Source organism: Rhinolophus sinicus, linkage group LG12, assembly GCF_036562045.2.
Source record: "Rhinolophus sinicus isolate RSC01 linkage group LG12, ASM3656204v1, whole genome shotgun sequence".
NCBI lineage: Eukaryota > Metazoa > Chordata > Mammalia > Chiroptera > Rhinolophidae > Rhinolophus > Rhinolophus sinicus.
The window spans coordinates 46,375,324-46,395,669 of record NC_133761.1 but is presented as its reverse complement, the minus strand read 5'-3'; the positions used below and the strand labels follow the sequence as shown (position 1 = coordinate 46,395,669).

Here is a 20,346-nt window from a genome sequence, read left to right as displayed (position 1 = left end):
TAGATCTTGGCTATCTCCATTTTTGTTTTTCTTCCCATTTCGTCCACATTTGTATGATATTCACTGAATGGCCTCTGTGTGCTAGAAACTACCCTAATTACATACTGGGGTTGGGACAGGGCAGAGGGCTATGACATGAACCAGACACGGTCTCTGCCTTCAGAGGGCTTAAATGCCACGGGGAAACATATACTAAACTATAGTAAGAAACAATATTTGGTAAGTACCCAATAGACGCAAAAGAAGAACTAATTAGATTTCAGAGGAGTGAAGGTTTCATCAGACAGCTGTGGTGAGAGAAGATTTAATTTACATGTATGACATGGACTTTGAAGAATTTAGATAGAGTTTGATAGGTAGATTGAAGAACTAGCATTCCAGGTGAAGAGAATGATGTAAAGGAAGGAAAAATAGAGAAAATAAAGACTAATGACTTTTACCTAAATATAGGGGCTCTGTAAAGGAGTAGTGAGCAATACCATAAATATCGTTTGCGACCATCCTTTCTTTTTTCCCTCTAAGGTCGTATTAATTGGATTCTTGAATGTAAGGCCAGAGAATTTAAACTTGTAACATTCTAGTTAGAGGTCATTGAAGGGTTTTGTTTTGTGTCTGTTTGTTTTGAGCCGAGGGATGTGGTGTAAGTAAATTATTGCAGTAAAATTCAGGAAAGAGAAACAACCCACATAGAAGGAGTTGAAGCTCTAAAAATAGATGCGACCACTGAAGACAAGTGGAGCAAGGGAAGGAGAATGGAAGCTCAGGATAGAACTATTGGTATTAGTACTATTTGGAGGGTGGGATGAGAAAGAGTCATCAGTATAAGGAAAAGATGGAATAATTAGAGTTCTAAAAGAACCAGGAAAATGTAACGTGGTAAGAAAGCAAGCAAGACTATACTATGAGGAAGCTAAACAGTAAATTTAGAGGGGAAAACTGGTTGTAAACAGCCGTTTTAAGGAATGTGATAAATGAATAAAACGATTCAGCAGCAGTAAAATCCAAATGAAATTAGACAGCATGACTTTGTGTTAGATTCAACACGCAGTGAATAAAGTACTGTCAAGATTCTAAGAGCAGGGTAATTGCAAAGATGGGTAAAATATGGTGCCATCCCTTAAGGAGCTCACAGCCTAGGAGAGGGGAGTGAGGCATAAACACATAATTACACCACGTGGAAAGCACAGTGATATAAGTATTTTGTTTTCTGGTAGCATAGAGCATGGTAAGGGGATGCTTCCTGGAGGAGGTGATACGTGCTCTGAGTCTTAACACGTTGCATACGGATCACGAGAATCTTCACGAGGGATTTAAACCCCGCCGTACGCAATGTGTTAAATGATGGGGAGGAGTTGAAGGGAAGGGCCTCCCAGGCAAAGCAAACAGCTTGATAGGGAGCTATGAGAAACAGGTGTTGCTAAAGTGTAATGTAAAAAAAAAAGGCTGGAAAAGGGTCTGGGGACAGATGGTGGAGATAAGATGCTTGGACTTGATCCAGAGTGGTAAGGAGGCAACACAGGCCCTGGAAGGTGTTAAGCAGGGGATGACATTTGGTAGAATTCTGGTAGTAACATGAATTTGAGGGTGACCAGATGTCCGTCACGGATACCGTTTAGGAGTCTGTGACAATAATCCAGGTAAGAGGTGTTAGGAGCCTGCACTATAGCACTGTGCTAGGGATGGAAGAGTTCAAGAAACAGGAAATAAAGTCAGTAGAACCTGGAGACTGACTTCATGTAGGTAAAGGAAAGGTAGTGGTCAAAAGTGGCTCCAGGTTTTTACTTGGGAAATGGGGGCTTCTACCAAACAAACCAGCAAACAAAACAGGAGGAATGAATTTAGGGCAGAAAGATGATTCAGGTTTAGATTGTTGCATTTGTGGTGCGCTTAAGAAGTCAATTGAATTTATAAGTATGAAGCTCAGAAAGGAAGATTAAGCTGTAGGTATCAATTTTGGAGTCATTTTGAACATTGAATGGGATGTATAAAAACATAAGACACAGTCCTTTCCTCAATGAATGAAGAGATGAACAGTCTCTTTAGAGAGATCAGATTAACATAAAAAATGAACAGTAAGCTGTTCAACTATAGAAATAACTATAAGTACAGCCAGAATTCAAGGAAAATAGGAGTTACTATGGCTAGTTATCAACAAAAAAATCTATAGTAAGAAATTGTCAGATGTACTCACAGATCAAATATGTATAAAGTATGCAGTACTTTTTTCACTTTGAACATCTGTTTGTAAAACTTTGTATTTAATGATTTGCTTTTAAAGTTAATTTTTTTTAATCCTTTTTAAATATTCTACTGCGTCAAATTTTTTTTCGATTCTAGATGGCAAGATCTTCCAGGAGAAAGTAGAGTCGATCATGCACCTGAGGCATTCCAGCGGCAGTGGGAAGGCTGCCCCCAGCCCTGAACTGATGCTAATAAGCCCGTCTGCTTTTACCGCTTCACCACCTGAAGGTAAAAATAACAAGAACGAAAGTATAACCCTTCCCAATTTAGTTCTGAATATTAATAGGTACGTAAGTGTCCGTGTTTTGGCAGTATAGTATCACCTGATATTCAGACTAAATAAGTGGAAGGTTAAACTTAAAAATTATAGAATATATTTAAGGAATCACTGCCTTCTGGTATCATGACTCTCAATATAACAAGAGATGCTCTGGGAAATGGGTAGGGCTTGTGCCATCTTGCTCTGCAGCTCTCTGTTCAGTCTTATCATAGTCATTTGTATTTCATTGAATTGCTAATTTATTTTCCCACTGTCTTCAAAAGTTTGTGTCGACAAAAGAAACAACCAGTTTAAGAAAAAGCTTATAAGATTATATTTGAGCCAAACTGACGACAATTGCCCAGAAGCAAAATCTCAACGGACTGAGAAAATGCTTCTCAAAATGGTGGTTTGCACTTATTTTATAAGTAGAATCAAAGGAGGAGGATTACGTGAAATTAAGGGGATTTAGGGGGTGGGAGAAAGCAAAGCAGGGAAATCTCTGGGATTGGATAAAAGTAGATTGGAGAGACAGGTCCTTCTTTCACATAGGGGAGTACAGGGTTGTCAATAGTTCACTTTTCACAGCACATAGAGATGGTAATCAGGAAACAAGAATAATAATGAGGCATTCTGTAGTTTCCTGCTCTGGTCCGAAACCAGGACTACTAACATTCTAAGGATGTTATCTTAGGTGCAAAAAGACAATAGACATGCTCACTTAAGGTAGAGATTGACCTTATGAAGGAAGCTTCAGGCTGAAGATGCGACTTCCTGCCATGGCCCACCTTAGTTAGGAATTTTTATGTTCACGCCTTCCTATGTGGTTATTTTCAGTCTCCTGAGCTTGTCAGGTTTAACCTGTGGCCCATTTTCCATCCACATTTGTTTGGCTTACTCTCTCGTTCGTACCTAAACTCATCGTTCTAGACAACTTCACACGCCATGCGATTGGCCGGTCAGTGCTCCAGCCTCACAGCCATTGGCTCTGGGACCTTTCCTGTGACTTTATCTGCTAATATGCCTGCATCTGTCCTGGACTTCATCATCAGCAGGAACACGTCCCACCTCTGAAACTCCAGTGTCCACCCTCCAGTCACAATCTCCTATCTTCCTGGTTTCTTGGTCATCTCCCAAGTTCCCTTTCAGCCTGGATCCCTTTAGCCAGTAGTTTTCATGATACTATCTTCTGTTTCCTTGTTCTCTTGGCCTTTTGGCATTCTTGACCTGAAAAACCCTAATCTTGCCTCAATATAACCATCCTCACACTGCTGAAAGCTGCTAGAGAAAGTAATTGTTGAGGATTCCTGCCGTTATAGGGTCTCCCACGGATGCTGGCCTTTTTATGTTGGCTGCCTTGTAATTTTTCTGTATGTTCAGAAGCAATTCCCTCTTCTATTTCCACAGCAAGTATGTTCAAGTCTTTAAGCTTACGGTGCTTTTCTGTCTTCCTAATTTACTCCTAACAGACTATCTCATCCCGACTGTTAAAAAGAGAAAAAATAGGTATGTGTCTCCTGGTTGTGAACTGGCTGTGCATCTTCCTTTCCTGACTGCTGTCCTCTTCCACACTGAAGCTTTGCTTTTATTATCTGTCCCTTATCTTGTCACTGTCTCCAATACAAATTATTAAACAGTGCAGGTAAGGTAGCCATATGTACAGACAGGACAAGATGTACAGGCATTGATCTCCAGTTTGTTTCTCCCCCAAAGTGTTTCAGTTATTCTCTAGCACAGTTTATGGCCTCTTATGACAATATTTTATGGCTATGTTTTAATTATTATTATTAAAATTAATTATTTTATTTGGAATTTTATAGCAAATGTCAATTTTTAAAATCATTGTGCATCACTCTGAAACATTTTCAAATATAGTCATTCCCCCCATTTTTTCTAAATCTTTTGAACAGAAGCTCTTGGCAGCCTTAGCCTTCCTGCCAAAATCCAGAAACAATGAGGAAAAACTTCTGAGCTATTTTTTTGCCATAAATTTGATGCCCTACAGCAGTTCATTCAGTGCCTATTTATTCTATATCAGGGCTTCTCAAGTTTTAACATGCAAAAAATTCAGCTGGAGAGCTTGTTAAAATGCAGCCCCTTGGGCCCCTGGGCTCCCCCTCATCCATTCTGATTCAGTAGATCCAGGGTGGAGCCTGAGAATGTGCATTTCTAATAGTCACACAGGTGGCGCTGATGCCCACCCCGGTGGTCCACAGAGCACACCTTGAGTAGCATTCACTTCCGTCTAAGGCACTTAGAATGAGTGACTTTCCTGGTCTCCTGCATAGAATATTAGAAGCTGCACATATGAGAGCTGTAGCAACAACAGAAAAAAACTGTCATTTCTCACTAATATTAATAGCAGCAAGAAGTGACTGCAGAAATGGAGGAGCTAGAGAATGGCCTAGGGCCATTTAGTCTAGTTATAACAACAAGCACAACTATTACTGCCTTTTATCGAGCACCTGTTCTTTGCCAGGCACTGTGCTGGGTTCATCACAAATGTGATCTCACTTAACCTTTAAAGCAACCTTCAAAGTCAGTGTTCCAAACCCTCATTGGACATTTGCAGAAACTAACACTCATATAATTAACTGGTGTGCCCAAGGCCACCTAACGGACCTATTACATGAACCCAGGTCTAGCTGGCTGCAAAGTCCACACTCTTTCATTATATCAAACTGCATCCTAGTGACTGCAGGTAAATTAGGTTTTTCTTAATTCACTTCATTTCACTACAGTAGAACCATCAACCCTAATGATTTTGAGTTATTCAGTCAATACTGTATTTTGTTAGGGAGACAGGAAAAGATACAGTTTTGGAAAATTTGAATAAAAATTAGTTAAAAGAAAAATTGTTTGGGCACGTAAGAATTTTTTTTTGAATCTTTTTTTTATTGGCACTTAAGAATTTCAAGCATTAGTTACTAGGAATCTTGACCTGTATGGGCTCTTTAATGTCGCTGGGTGAACGGGTTACTGCCATGGCTGTGACAGTGCAGAAAAGGAGGGGTCCCACCTAACAGACTTTTAGGTGATATTTTTCTATCTACTTTTCCAGGAAACGGTTCCTCCACTGTTATCCCTCCATGGACGGTTGCCAGCCTGCGGCGCTCTCAAAGCCTGCCAGTACTTTCTACTTCTCCTCTAATGCAGCCACAAAGACTGACCGGAAGTTCGGGTTGTGTTGCTCCCCAGCCAGTGAAATGGAATCCTCAGGGGAGTTCCGAGACACTGAAAAAAGGCCCAGAGGACTCATTCATCAGTAGCTGTGAGTCTGCAAAAACCATCTGTGAGATGGAAGCTGGCCTTTCAGGACAAGCCTCTGTCAATGGTGTCCCCAAAGGGACATTGGAATTTCCGGTGGTCAAAGCAGATCATAAAGAGTTGGGAGCAGAACTCAGATCAGACGATGACAGCACTGGGGATGAGTCCTGCCCACGCCGACCTGATTACCTGCAGGGACTGGCCTCATTCCAGCGAAGCCACAGCACTGTTGCAAGCCTAGGGCTGGCTTTTCCTTCACAGAATGGGTCTGCAGCCCTCGGCCGTTGGCCAACTCTTGTTGATGGGAACACTGAGGTTTGGGAAAGTTTTGCCTTCCCTCTTGGTTATGAGCCAAACTACAGCCGAACTACAGGTGCTCACAGGTACTCGCTTGTTTTTGCATGTCCCTTTCCACATTTTTACTATTCTTTGAAGAATCTCTACACTTCTAGAAATGTCTTCGTTATGTCACTTCATACAATATTATATTCGTATTAAGGACAAACAGAAAGATACCTTTCTCTTTATTTTAATGCTAGATAATATTGAATTCCATATTTAACCAAAGGCTAAACCATAAATAGATCTCAAAGAAAAAAAATCTTGTGGTATATTTAATTCTTTATGGTTATTAGAGAAAAACTCTTCAGTTCAGGGAAATTATAAAGATTTATTGTTTCCAGAAGCATCTCAAGTAGCGCTGTCAGTGATGATGAAAATGCTTTACCTGTGCTGTCCAATATAGTAGACATTGGCCACTTGTGTCTATTGAGCACTTGCAATGTGGCTCATGCAACGGAGGAACTGAATTTTTTATTTAATTTTAAATCGTTTAAATAGCATAAGTGGCTAGCGACTACGGTATCGGACTTCATGGAGAATAGAACAGTGTTTAGTAGACATACGCCTAGAAAATACTGGTGATAAAAACAGATGGCAAATTTGTTAATCACAGGTAAATCAGGAAATATTGTTTAAACGTTGTAACTTCTGTTTCACATGTTGAAATTATTACTACGGTCATGTACCACATAACAATGTTTTGGTCAATGATAGACCACATATACGATGGTGGTGTACTGTACTGCCTAGGTGTGTAGTAGGCTGTACCGTCCAGGTTTGTGTAGGTCACTCTATGATGTTCACACAATGATGAAATCGCCTAATGACGCATTTCTCAGAACATGACCTGTCCTTAAGCGGCTCGTGACTATAGTCACCACAGTTCTTAAGGTAATCATCCTGTCCTTTTCTCCCTGATATTGTGTTAGTAAGACTTTTGGGGTCTGTTTTAGTGTAACTGAAGACTGTCTGGTACCCATATGCTGTGGATTATATGAGCTCTTAAGTGGAGTTCTTCTCATCCTGCCTGACGTGATGCTTGAAGACGTGATGGACAAGCTGATTCAAGCCGATGTGCTGTTAGTCCTCGTTAACCACCCATCACCTGCTATACAACAAGGAGTTATTAAAGTAAGCGCAAATCCTAGATGTGTTGTTTTAATTCAGAAAAATAAACAGATGTGTAATTCATAATTTAAATATATAGGTATGTTGAAGTAGACCTTAAGTTTTATTTTATGCTTGAGAATAATGAACTGGTACAATTTGTTACTTCTTATTTATATTTTCATATGTATTATCATCTAATCTTAAGCCTTCCTCCATATGTTGATTCATAGCAATATGTTTTTTTAAGTCTACCAATTATGAGGAACACGTAGTTCACTGGGGATCTTTCCTGCAGTGTAGCATCAAATCTCAGACGTTTATTATACTTCAGGTTTTAGCTCAGATGCCATTTTTTCCAAGAGACCTTCCCTGATCACCTTTCAAAATAACCTTCCTCTGGGCCTGTTCCTCATTTATTCTGTCATCACATCCTACTTATATCTTGTCATTATCTTTTTAATTTATTTTGTACTTTAAAAAATATCTCCCACACTGAAGTACAAGCTCCAAGAGGGTAGGCATCCGTGTCTAGTATATAACAGGTACTGATAAATTGAATGATGTAGGATATTGTTTAATCACTTACAGTTCAGCACAGTATTTACTGAGCTTCCATTTTATGTGCAAAACAGTGGGCTAGTTGCTATGTGGGATATAAGGGCGAATACTATAAGCCTCTACATTCAAAGGAATTTATGGTCTCCCTCACTAGAGGGAGAGAGTCGTATACCCGACTAAGGAAAATGTGAGGCTTCTGTGATGAGTGCTTCAATGGCAGTGCTAATAAAGAAGAGTGGGAGCGTAAGAGAAGCCATTAATTCTGATGAGGGAACCAGGGAAGGATTCACACGAAGGTGTATTTTGTATTATGCTGTAAACTTAGAAAGCTTTTTAAGTAAGAGAGTAAACAGATGTATGTTTTGGGAAGAACAGTCTGTCACCACTGTGAGGGAGTGACTGCTGGGGAGAGAGAGGTGAAATAATTTTCTTAGCAGGCTAGCACAGTAGTCCAGGGGAGAAATGATGAGTTCCTGATCTGGGGAAGTGGAAGTTAGAGGACGGACAGATTGGAGAGACATTCGCTGGAGTGGAGGAGAGGTACCTCCATATTTACACGTGGGGAGTCAGGGTGAGAAAAGGTTAGCCTGGAAGTCTAGGGGAAGGATGCTACTGCCCTGAGGTCGGAACCGTGGTAGAAGTGAGTCTGGAAGGAAAAATAATTAATTGGTTTTATACATGTTGCATTTAAGATGCTAGCGAAGGGTGGAAGTTTAGGCCTGTGCTCAGGATAAACAATCTGTTAAGAAGTCTAGAAATAGAGGTAGAGGTGTAGGAGATCTCTCTCTGTCTCTGTCTCTCTCTCTCACTCTCACTCTCTCTCGCGCTCTCTCTCTCTCGCTCTCTCTTTCTCTCACACACACACACACACACACACACACACACACACACACACACGCCACATAATGATATTTTTGGTCACTGACCGAGTATGCAACCATATGTACCACCACATATATGACGGTGTTATACTCTACAGACTAGGTGTGCAGTAGGCTGTGCCATCTAGTTTGTGTAAGACCCTACGATGTTCACAAAGGACTCCATCGCCTAGCGACTCACTTCTCAGAACGTGTGCCTGTTGTTAAGCAGCACATGAGTTTGCACACATTTGCTGGGAAAGCGTATTGCAGTATGGACCGACTTGTCCCCTTCAGAATTGGGCACAATCATCTATTATACTCACACTGGACTAAGGCTGCCAGGCCACTGGGTGGCCGTGTTCAGCTAAAGAGCTAGTTTCCCCGTCACAGCAGTATGAAGGTCTCCAAGACAGGGTCATCCTTAGCATTCCACAGTGGTCAGAGAAGCGTTTGTTTTGTTTTGCTATGGAGGTTGCATGTTTTTTAGCTTCTTATGTTCTATATACATGATATTAAACAATACCTTACAAATACAAGTATAACACACTGTCTAATTTGTGTACATTATATACAATTTTAATACATTATCCAAATTGTCTGAATTTTTTTCCTTAGCTGTTACATGCATATTTTAATAGAGCATCTAAAGAACAAAAAGATAAATTCCTGAAGAATCGTGGCTTTTCCTTGCTAGCCAACCAGTTGTATCTTCATCGGGGAACTCAGGAGCTGTTAGAATGCTTCATAGAGATGTTCTTTGGTCGACATATTGGCCTTGATGAAGAGTAAGTGGGTTCTTCCCTCCACCATAACTGGGGATCTTTTGTCTTAAATGTAAAGTTTATTAAACTGACTCTTAAAATTATTTGGTCACTTTTAGGAAAAATCTGCTAAAAGTCATTTTCCTGGTGAATCAATTTATTATTCCCCATATGATATTCTTTCTAATATAACACCTTCCTTTGTATTTCATTCACTAGTTATACACTAGAAACAAATAAATATTGCATTCATGAAAGACGGAGGTGATCAAGATTAGGCGGATAGTTTTAACACAAGGAGGTTACTGAACAGCAAGGTGGCTCGTGTGCTCTCAGCATCAGATTCCATGAGTGACCCATGGAGAAGCCCCTCACTTCCCGTAGAGCCTTTAGGCTACCTGGGAGAAGAGCCAGTCCCTCACCTGGAATTCGTGGTGTGCTAATTACTGAGTTCTGACCCTGGTATAATGCTGAATGAAGGGTTAGCGAACAAGCACAAAACAAAAGAACAATTTCTCCCAAACCAGAAGTTTGACAGGAAAGTTAAAGTGGTATTTCTGCCTATGATAGACAGAAATGTATGTCTCATTATTATTATTATTATTATTATTATTATTATTATTATTAGTGTCTCCTACTTATGAAGTAGACCAATTCACACCTTGAGGAATGTACTTATTAATTGCAGTGATGACGGTAGTACTTGTCATTTGCATACAGCTTTTGGCTCTTTCACAGCAATTCTGCATCATCTCATTTGATTCTCACAACAGCCTTGAGAAAAAGTAGGGCAAATATTACCACCCATATCTGACAGATGAGAAAATGAGGTACTGAATGCTTAAACAGTCTCCCTTCATCACGGAGACAAATAGTATTGGGATAAGAGCTCAAGACTCATTCCTTTTGTTAGCCGTCTCTTTACTAGCTCACTGACTCTCAATTTTTTTTCCTGTGCACTTGTTATATAGACCGTTAAAGCAGGGGTTCTGTAGACACCTAATGGGCCCACAGACAAATTAAAGTGAGTCAATTGAAGCCATGAAATTGTTTACATGTTTCATTTGAATATTGGTGTATTTACCTTGGGGCAGATTTCTAGCAACACCTTTTATCTTATTGTTGCAGGGATCTGTGATCTAAAAAAAGTTAAGAATCTTTGCTCCCCATGTTTATTTTTTATAGCTTCAGAATCAGGTAAACAAAATGGCCGTATTGCAATGTTTTCCTTATTTTCTTGGTTAAGTAATTCTAACATGCTCTTAATTGTGTATTATTTATTATAGACTTGATCTGGAAGATGTGAAAAACATGGGACTTTTTCAGAAGTGGTCTGTCATTCCTATTCTGGGACTAATAGAGAACTCTCTATATGACAACATGCTCTTGCATAATGCTCTTTTACTTCTTCTCCAAATATTGAATTCTTGTTCGAAGGTAGCAGATATGTTGTTGGATAATGGTCTCCTCTACGTGTTGTGTAATACAGTAGCAGCACTGAATGGATTAGAAAAGAAGTAAGTTTTAAATTGTTATTTAAAACTGCATCTGACAAATACTTTGGAAGGGGAAACTTTAGTAATAGGTTATGGTAAAGCATCTGATTTTTCATAACACATTCAAAGAATTTCTTTCTTACAAAACTGATTAAATTAATCCAATTAAATTTGGAGGGGCATATTTTCCATCATTTTCAACAAAGTTTAGTTAACAGAGACGGTATTTATATGACCTACTTATAGGTACTTGGAACTTGAAGACAAGTTGAATAAGTTTAGCGGTCCTGAAATATGCTTACCAAGCTTCCACTAAAGTCTTATAAAAATTATTATCTCTATAGGAATAGGAAATTGAGGATTAGAGAGATAGTAAGTTGGTGAAGATCACACAGCTAGTAAATAGCAGAGAACCTGAGATTGAACACTTACTTCAAAAGCCTATGCTTTGAACTCACTGTGCTGTCCTACTTTTAGCATACTGCAGCACTGTCCACTGCCAAAACTTAATTTCTAATTGCTGAGGTATATCGGCAAATGGATGCCCACAAAATTGAATAACAGCTTTAAAAAATAAGAGATTACATTTTTATTTGAATTTTGTGTCTTTGGTGTTTGCGTTTATGATGTACAGTGTAACATTTTTATCAGCATAATGTTAAAGTATAAATCTCCAGAAGCACCATCTTATGGCATGGTCAAGCACTAAATACTATCTTGCAGAGAAGATGGAGCATATCCTTGGTGATACTTAGGCCAAAAAGGTTCTGTGAGTACAAGAGAGACTCCTTGCACTCAGCTCAGTTCAATTCTATATGCCAGACATACAAGAAATACAAGGAAATACAAAGTACTGTATTTCCTAAGACACTTAGTCTTGATTACATTACAATACATTAAGTTGGTAGAACTTGGGAAGAGTGCCTGCAGGCGTCTTCTAGAAGTAGTTTGTTGTTTTTATAAATAAATTGTACCTAGTTAATGTCCCTAATATGAGACTCTATTAATTGACCCAAACAATTGCCATTTATAACTCTTGTTTGATTTGGAAAAAGTAAATGGAGATTAGTATTTATGCTTAATATCACACACTGAGGTAGATTATTAAGGTTAAAAATTGAGGGACAGAAGTAACTAATTCATATGTATTAGGTATTTATAAGTGTTTAATATATGTTCAAATCTATTATCTCTTTGAGTCCTTAAAATAACTATAATTTGTATAAGTGAGATTCAGAGAGGTTAATTAATTGATTTAAATTCATCTTCTCTGCAAAGCCTTCTCAGAATGTTCTGCTCACACCTACAAAATCTCCACTGTTAGTGTGGTTAGCAGCCTGCCTGTGATTTCCCGCAGTATCTTGTATTAACCCCTGATGTTACACTTTCTACCATTTACTGTTTATAGTTATCTCTTTACTTGTCTGCTCCTCTGCAAGACAAACTGTTCGACAGGAGTCAAAGCATGCCTTCCTATTTCTATTTCTAGCGTGCATTTCATGTTACTTGCCATAGAGTAAGCATGAATAAATGTTGACTGAATGCATGCATGCATGAATGACTGCTGGTAGAACAGGGATTAAACCCGTTCTCTTTGCCTTAAATCACTTGTTCTTTTTCTTTAGCATTCCTTTGAATGAATACAAATTGCTTGCTTGTGATATACAGCGACTTTTCGTAGCAGTTACAATTCATGCCTGCAGCTCCTCAGGCATACAATATTTTAGAGTCATTGAAGACCTCATTGTACTGCTTGGATATCTTCAAAATAGCAAAAACCAGAGGACACAAAGTAAGATTGAATTTTTATGGAGTTTGGGGGAGTTGTGGAGTAGTCAAAAATGTTATTTGAACTTAATCTCTTTCTTCTTGGAGACTAGTTTACTGAAAGTTTATACTTAAATTTGTGATGATATCTATCAGCTTTAAAAAGAAGCCTCCTTAAGTGGCAAAAAGAAAAAAAAAGTGATGCCTTTATGTAATTAGTAGCTGGCAACATATCATTCAAAGAAGCTGCTGATTTCTCATACCAAATAGAATTAAAAGGCTTATGTTGAATAATAATGCCCTTTAGTTTTCTTTAATGGCAAATATTAATGTGACTATGAAACAGAAAAATGTGAGGAATTTCTGGTTAAACTTTTGCCTTATATATTAAAAACTTGTTCTTTAAAACAATTATATAAAATGAAATACATTTGTGGACTGGCATTTTTCCATTAAATTTTTTATAGCGACCATTTGGAAATTTGCTTTAAAATTGCTTGTAAAAACAGTTTAAAAAATGTTTGTTGTGCTCGCTTCGGCAGCACATATACTAAAAAAAAGTTTGTTACCATCAAGAACCATGCTGATTAGCAAGTTTTAATTTATGACAATTTAGATATTGCATGAATATAAATATAATTCAATAAAAACATTGACAGCCACATAGCTTGAAAACACTCTAGTATCTGCTGTTTTTAGATATGGCTGTTGCACTACAGTTCAGAGTTCTCCAGGCTGCTATGGAATTTATAAGGACCACCGCAAATCATGACTCCGAAAACCTTACAAATTCATTCCAGTTACCTTCTGCTCCCCATCATACAGTATTTCAAAAGCGGAAGAGCATTGCTGGTGAGTATTGAAATAATATTTTAATAACTGCAAATTGAAGGTAGCTTGGCTTTCATATTTTCTGATGCTATTCACGTTTTTAAAGTATGATTTTAAAAGTTAAGCTATAAAATTTGAGAAATTTTTCCTCCCAGAAGAAACTGCTCTACTGCTTTCTTTTCAGTGCTGTTCTTATTTAATTATCTCTTGAGCACCTGCCATGTGCTAAGCAGTGTGTTAAATGTTGACGATACAGTGATTTAAAGAAACAGAGGCAGAAGCTGCCCTTGCAGAGATTATAAAATAGTAGAGGAATGTAGGAGTTGGGAATCAAGACTCTGACAGGGCAACCCAATTTACATCAAGAGGTAGGGAAGTCTCGGAGGAGGTGAGATTTCAATATGGCCCCAAAGGATGGAAAGGAGTGAACAAGGTCAGAGGACGGTGTTACAGGCAGAAGGAGCGGCTTCGATGAGGGTTCTGGCTAGAGAAAGCAAGGCTTGCTCAGGGAACTGGAAGAAGCTGTTGGCTGGAGTGTAGCCCTGGGTGAGAGCGACGTGTGAGGCTGCACCTGTGGCATGGGCCTGTTTGCACGTGACCATAGCCATAGAGGCTATGTTAGGAGTTTAGACTTCATCCTGATGGGACCTTATCAAAGGTGCTTACGTAGGTGGCATGACATAGTCAGATGTTCATTTTCTATAGACCGCTGTGGTTCCTGTGTGGAGAGTGGATTAGAAGCGAGCACAAAAGATGGGGGGAAAGGGGATATCCAGCCAGGAGGCTATTGCTATAGTCAAGGTAGGGGACAGTGGTGGCTCAGATGTGGTTAGAAGACACACGATATCAGGGCTTGCTGTGAATTAGTACATAGCATCAAATAGTAAGTATTAATACTGTTAGACTTCCTTATTTTTTCTACAAAATCCGCTATGCCCTTTATACTTTATACGCATGATGCTGAAAGATACCATAACACACCCTCCTATATGTATCTATAAGGTACACATACACATATACATATACATGTATGTATGTATAGTGGGTATATATGTAGACACACGTATCTCCAAACAGAGTGTTTGCTAAATTGTTTGACGTTTAATCACTGTCACAGCCTTAAGGGCTTTTAAATCCAAATCTGTCTTCTACTTATGTTAAACTACTTCATTGTATTTAGTGCTATGCCGAATTTTAAAACCATGTGAAAAACAATTCTGCAGAGAAAAGCTATTAAATATACATTGTTTGGCAGTCGTATTTAGATTGTGCTAAATAAAAGTTATGTAAATAAAACTTCTAAAACACCCACATTGCCCCTCTCCAGCCTTCCTTCATTTGGCATCTGAACACAGTCTCTCCCCTTGAGCTGCTTTCCCCGTCACCCCCTTTTGTTCAGGTAGAACTCCATCTTGTACCAAGCGTGACAGCACTGCTCTGCTTCCCACATGCCAGTCTGGGCACCTTTCCTCTGCAGGATTCCTGACATGGTTCGTGACCGTTTAGATGGCAGTCACCCTCGGCTGTATGAGAATGTACGTCTTTCCCACTTTCTTTCTTGTTGATATCACTCACTCTCACGTCCATTTCTTCTCTGCCTCTATCCCCAGGTCCCTGGTCGTCTCTACGTCAGTCTGTGCCTGGGCCACACAGGAGCCCCTCTGCTGTTTTCTGTGCTCTGTGGTGTCTAACCGGCTTCAGATACTAACTAGCATTTTTATCACCTAAGAGCCTCAGAACCCTGCTTGGCTGCAGGTTTATTTGTTGAGTCATCTTAAAGTGGATAATGGACATTTAGTCCTTTCTCTACACCATTCTCCTGTTTTTCTGACTCTTGTGGTTTCCTTTTCATTCTTAAGTCAATGCCATTGCTGTAAACCGTGTGGGGCTTGTAGAATCCCACAAATTTTGCACTTGATAAAAGACCTTAAAAGTCCTGCAGTCCAGCCTCCTCATTTTACAGATCCTCTGAGGCCTAGAATTAGAGGCTGCTTGACCAAGGACACCTACACTCTTCCCTTTGTGTCTGGCACCATCCACATCTACTCACACCAGGTCTGTCCTATCTGTAGGGCCCATCTCTCTCGGTTTCTCCCAAGAATTCATCCTGTTCTAAATACTGCTTTATTTAAGTTCTGTCTTTGTGCGCGCAGTTTACAAAATGCCTCTTTATATTGCTTTGTAATTCCTTCCATCTTGTTTTATTTATGTATTTGGGAATGACATGTCTTGTTTCTTTCTTCACTGTTAGTGAAAAGTATATTGGCTTTGTCCGCTATGGGTACAAAAGATCCAAAGCAAGAAGCCGCTCTGCTTCTGGGTCTATTTGTTCTTAATATGGAAGTGACTAAGGGATTTCTGTTCCTGGTTCCATCATTTAGATGATGAACTGTCCCTTCAGAGATTTAAAACAAGCTCTTCCCATTAGTGTGGGGTGGCTTTTTCCTAAATAGACTTAGTTAGCATTTTTTGAAAACTGCTGAGACAGGTGCCACCTTCAGCCCCACTGCCGCCCCCTGCTGGAAACACCTCCAGCCGGAGGCGTGGGGACAGCCTGCACCTGCATCTTCTATTGGGGCCAACCATGTTCTTGGAGCAGACAGATTTCCTCAGACTGGGAGCCCCAGTACACCCGTGGCTGGGACCCAAGTTTCTTCAGCAGCGCTTTCGTCATATCTGGGCATCCAGTCCTGGTAGCGGAGTTAGATACTATTTATTGCCAGATTAATCTTCTTACTGCCTGGCTCGTGTACCACTCTTCTGCTCAACAGCCCCGTTGGGTCTCTACTACCCAGTGAACAAAGCACCGATTTCTTAGCCTCTGTCTCCTTTTTGGTAGAGATTTATAAGAGAAAGAATTTTACCTAAATGGTATGATACTGTAGCTTCCGTTTGTAAACTGGTTTCTGTTTTCAATCAATATTATAGACATCATTCCATATACTGTAAATATCCTTTATGTTTAATGAATGCATAATAATCTATTATATTGATTTGCCGTGATCATCTTTTGTTATGTTTATCAATAAACAAAGGTATTTTTTTTACTTTTTTGTTTTTGCTATTATAAACAGGGTAGCAATGCACATTCTTTTATATGTATTTTTTTGACTACTTATGAATATGAAAAGCTTTACACATCATCTTGTTGCATGAAGGTGGAAGTAGCATTTGGGTATTATATAAAATGCTACATATACATTTAAACTGTAATAAATAAATAATAAACATTTTATTATTATAATAATTCACATACACATGAATTTCCTTTATATTTCAACCATTAATAACAATATCAACTTCTAACAACTTTTTTTTTTTAAGGTTTTTTTTTTAATTGGGAAAGGGGTACAGGACTTTATTGGAGAACAGTGTGTACTTCCAGGACTTTTTCCCAAGTCAAGTGGTTGTCCTTTCAGTCTTAGTTGTGGAGGGCACAGCGCAGCTCCAGGTCCAGTTGCCGTTTTCTAGTTGCAGGGGGCGCAGCCCACCATCCCTTGTGGGAGTTGAACCGGCAACCTTGTGGTTGAGAGGATGCGCTCCAACCAACTGAGCCATCCGGGAGCTCAGCGGCAGCTTGCAGCTCAAGGTTCTGCGTTCAATCTTAGTTGCAGGGGGCGCTGCCCACCATCCCTTGCAGGACTCGAGGAATTGAACCGGCAACCTTATGGTCGAGAGCCCACTGGCCCATGTGGGAATCGAACCAGCAGTCTTTGGAGTTAGGAGCATGGAGCTCTAACCACCTGAGCCACCGGGCCGGCCCAACTACTAACAACTTTTGATTCTTTATATGAGAGAGGCATTGTGTTTTATGTCCATTATTTTATTTAATCCACAGAACAACCTCTTTATCCATTCTCCCAATCATCAACCATATTGACTGAGCATCAGCCATGTACCAGTTATCATTTTATCTGCTCTCATGGAACTTATATTGTCCTGGATAAAATGGTCAATAAGCCTGTAAACACATGTATTTAATATAGTGTCAGATGGCGACAAATACCGACCTGTGGGGTAGGCTCTATTTTACTTTCTAATCCTCATCTTACATATGAGGAAACTGCGGCTTAGGAAGGAGTATACTCGAGGCCGCACCAGCGCAGTGTGACATCACAGCGTGAGAGCTGAAATACCCCCAGTTTTCCCAGTATGCAGCACTGCAAACCACCATTTCCTTTGTCAGTACACGGCTGTGCCTCTGAATTGTGACTGTCAGCTGCTGATACAGAGGAAAGCTGTCAGAGAGGTAGATGCTAGGAAGAATCTGCTTAAACTAAGGATGTAGTCTGACAGTATTATTCTTGAATATGTCCCGGATATGAAATTTTTTCTTTTTATTTGCTTCGTTTTGTCTCAAAGGTGACCCTACCCACCAAAATGTATTCACTGATTAAAAATACTGATACTTAAAATATTGGGCAGTCTAAAATGCTATTAAAATATTTAAATATCTTGCAGGATGAGTCATTAAAGCCTATCATATTTTAGTATATGTAAGTAATGTGTATAGAGGCTGTTTATGGAAATTGATACATGTTTTCATAATTTAAAACAAAGGTTCAATTCCAATGAAGGGTCCCACTGTTCCTTACCTGCCAAGACGCCATTTTCGTTCCTATGGTCAACTTCCGATGCCCTTCTCCTTCAGTCCACTAAATCAAGACTCATTCCCCCCGTGTTCTCCTGGATCCGCTACCTGTGTGGTACCTCTCGGAGCAGGTGCAGTAATGGTGCAGGAACCCTGATCCTACCTGTTCAATCTGAGGAAACATTTCTCAGGAAATTTTATTGTAGGATTGAATCCTAAGTGATGCAAATCATTCAATTTCTACTATGTCACTATCTTCACTTTTCAAAACTACTTTATAAAATTCAACAATGGTAATTATCCAGAAATAATCATGTTCTTACTAAAACACAATGTGCTTTAAAAATCTATTAATTATTTTGGAATACAAGGAAGTGAAACAGTATTTGAAAATATTTTGTCAAAGCATTCTGAAGTACTTACATATAAGCTTCTAATTCATTGAATTTTTCGGGAGACGCAAATTTTGCCAAATGACAGCCACCCTACTAGGCTGTCACTAGCTCCAGCTTCTTATTTAGGATTTTGAAATCAGAAGTACTGTTGCACTTCTTCAAAGAGGGAGAAACATCACTTTCTCTTAATCACTCTCTTTCCTTTGTATAAATTAATTTTGTATTAAATAAGGTTCTTTTCTTGGTCTGATAATCAAAAGGTTACAGCAAAAAATAGTTTTCTTATCCTTGTAACTCTGGCATTTGATGTTTTGATTTATATATTTGAAGGTCCTCGAAAATTTCCCCTTTCTGAAACTGACTCTCTTCTGATGAAAATGCGTTCTGTGGCGAGTGATGAACTTCATATGATGATGCAACGGAGGGTGAGCCAGAACCCTGTCCAGGCGACCGAAACGGAGCTTGCCCAGAGGCTGCAAAAGCTCACCATCTTAGCGGTTAACAGGGTTGTTTATCAAGGTAGGACGAGAGAATATGTCCTTACTCAGATATTGAATTAAAAGGAAAATAATTGAAGAGGGAACTGAATAGGTTTCATATTTTTAAACAGCATTACTTTTTCATTCTTAAAAAATTTTTTTTCTTATTTGGAGCTAATAGTCTTGAATAAAAGTCCGTTCTTCAATGTGTTACATGCTGGCCTAAATTAAGAATACAGTCAATCTATTTATTCTTTTACCTTTTATTTGAGGTTTTGTCTTCCCCACCCTTATCCACAGGGGATACATTCCAAGACCCCCATGGATGCCTGAAACCGCAGATAGTACAAACCCTATATACACTATGTTTTTTCCTGTATGTATCTACCTTTTCACTTAAAGGGAGCACTTCACAACTTCTGTTTGGCATATCTGAATTGCAAACATCACTACTCTTGAGCTTTGGGGCCACTATTAATAAAATAAGGGTGACTTGACAATGAGCACTGTGATACAAAGACACTTGAACTGACAACCAGGATGGTCACTAAGTGACTAATGGGTGGGGAGTTTATACAGTGTGGGGACGCTGGACATTCACGTCCCGGGGGGACAGCGGGAGATACCATCATGCTACTTGGAATGGTGTGCAATTTAAAACTTATGAATTGTTTATTTCTGGAATTTTTCATTTAATATTTTTGGACCTCAGTGGTTGTGGTTAACTGGAACCATGGAAAGTGAAACCACGGATAAGAGGGAACTACTATAATCATAGATTCACATGTAGTTATTGAGAAATACTACAGAGAGATCTCATGTACCTTGTACCCAGTGTACCCCAACGGACCCTGTACCCAGTGTACCCCAACGGACCCTGTACCCAGTGTACCCCAACAGACCCTGTACCCAGTGTACCCCAACGGACCCTGTACCCATGTACCCCAACAGACCCTGTACCCAGTGTACCCCAACAGACCCTGTACCCAGTGTACAGGATCCTGAAAAACTACCAACATCACACCAGGATATTGAAATTGATACAGTCAAGAAACAGAACATTTCCATCCACAGGGATCCCTTATGTTGCCTTCTTATAGTTATAACCACTTTCTTCCCATCCCCCACCCCTTCCTTAGTCTCTGGCTAACCTCCAAAATCTGTTCTCCATTTACATTTTCATAATTTCAAGAATGTTACATAAATGGAATTATAAAAAATGTAGCCTTGGCTTTTTTCACTCAGCATAATTTTCTGGAGAGCCTTCCTGGTTGTTGCATTTTTTTGTTTTTGCTGAGTAGTGTTCCATAGTATGGATGTACCAGACTCACCTGTTGAAAGACCATCTGGGTTTTTTCCAGTTTTTGGCTCTTACAAGTAAAGCTG

At 39.4% G+C, this 20,346-nt stretch overlaps 1 protein-coding gene across 5 annotated transcripts in view; it reads left to right on the top strand.

Annotated features, from left to right (window-relative positions):
• Positions 1-20,346, top strand: part of LYST (lysosomal trafficking regulator) — a 171,071-nt gene that overhangs the window by 90,963 nt on the left and 59,762 nt on the right. For 4 of the 5 annotated variants that reach the window (XM_019746974.2, XM_074316725.1, XM_019746973.2 and 1 more), the window contains exons 22-30: positions 2,338-2,469; positions 5,562-6,150; positions 7,063-7,240; positions 9,256-9,425; positions 10,688-10,918; positions 12,523-12,689; positions 13,364-13,516; positions 18,056-18,217; positions 18,812-19,000. In XM_019746974.2, coding sequence (XP_019602533.2) covers positions 2,338-2,469; positions 5,562-6,150; positions 7,063-7,240; positions 9,256-9,425; positions 10,688-10,918; positions 12,523-12,689; positions 13,364-13,516; positions 18,056-18,217; positions 18,812-19,000 — 1,971 coding nt within the window. The remainder of the gene's footprint in view (positions 1-2,337; positions 2,470-5,561; positions 6,151-7,062; positions 7,241-9,255; positions 9,426-10,687; positions 10,919-12,522; positions 12,690-13,363; positions 13,517-18,055; positions 18,218-18,811; positions 19,001-20,346) is intronic. The other variant, XM_019746975.2, reaches the window with a different exon arrangement.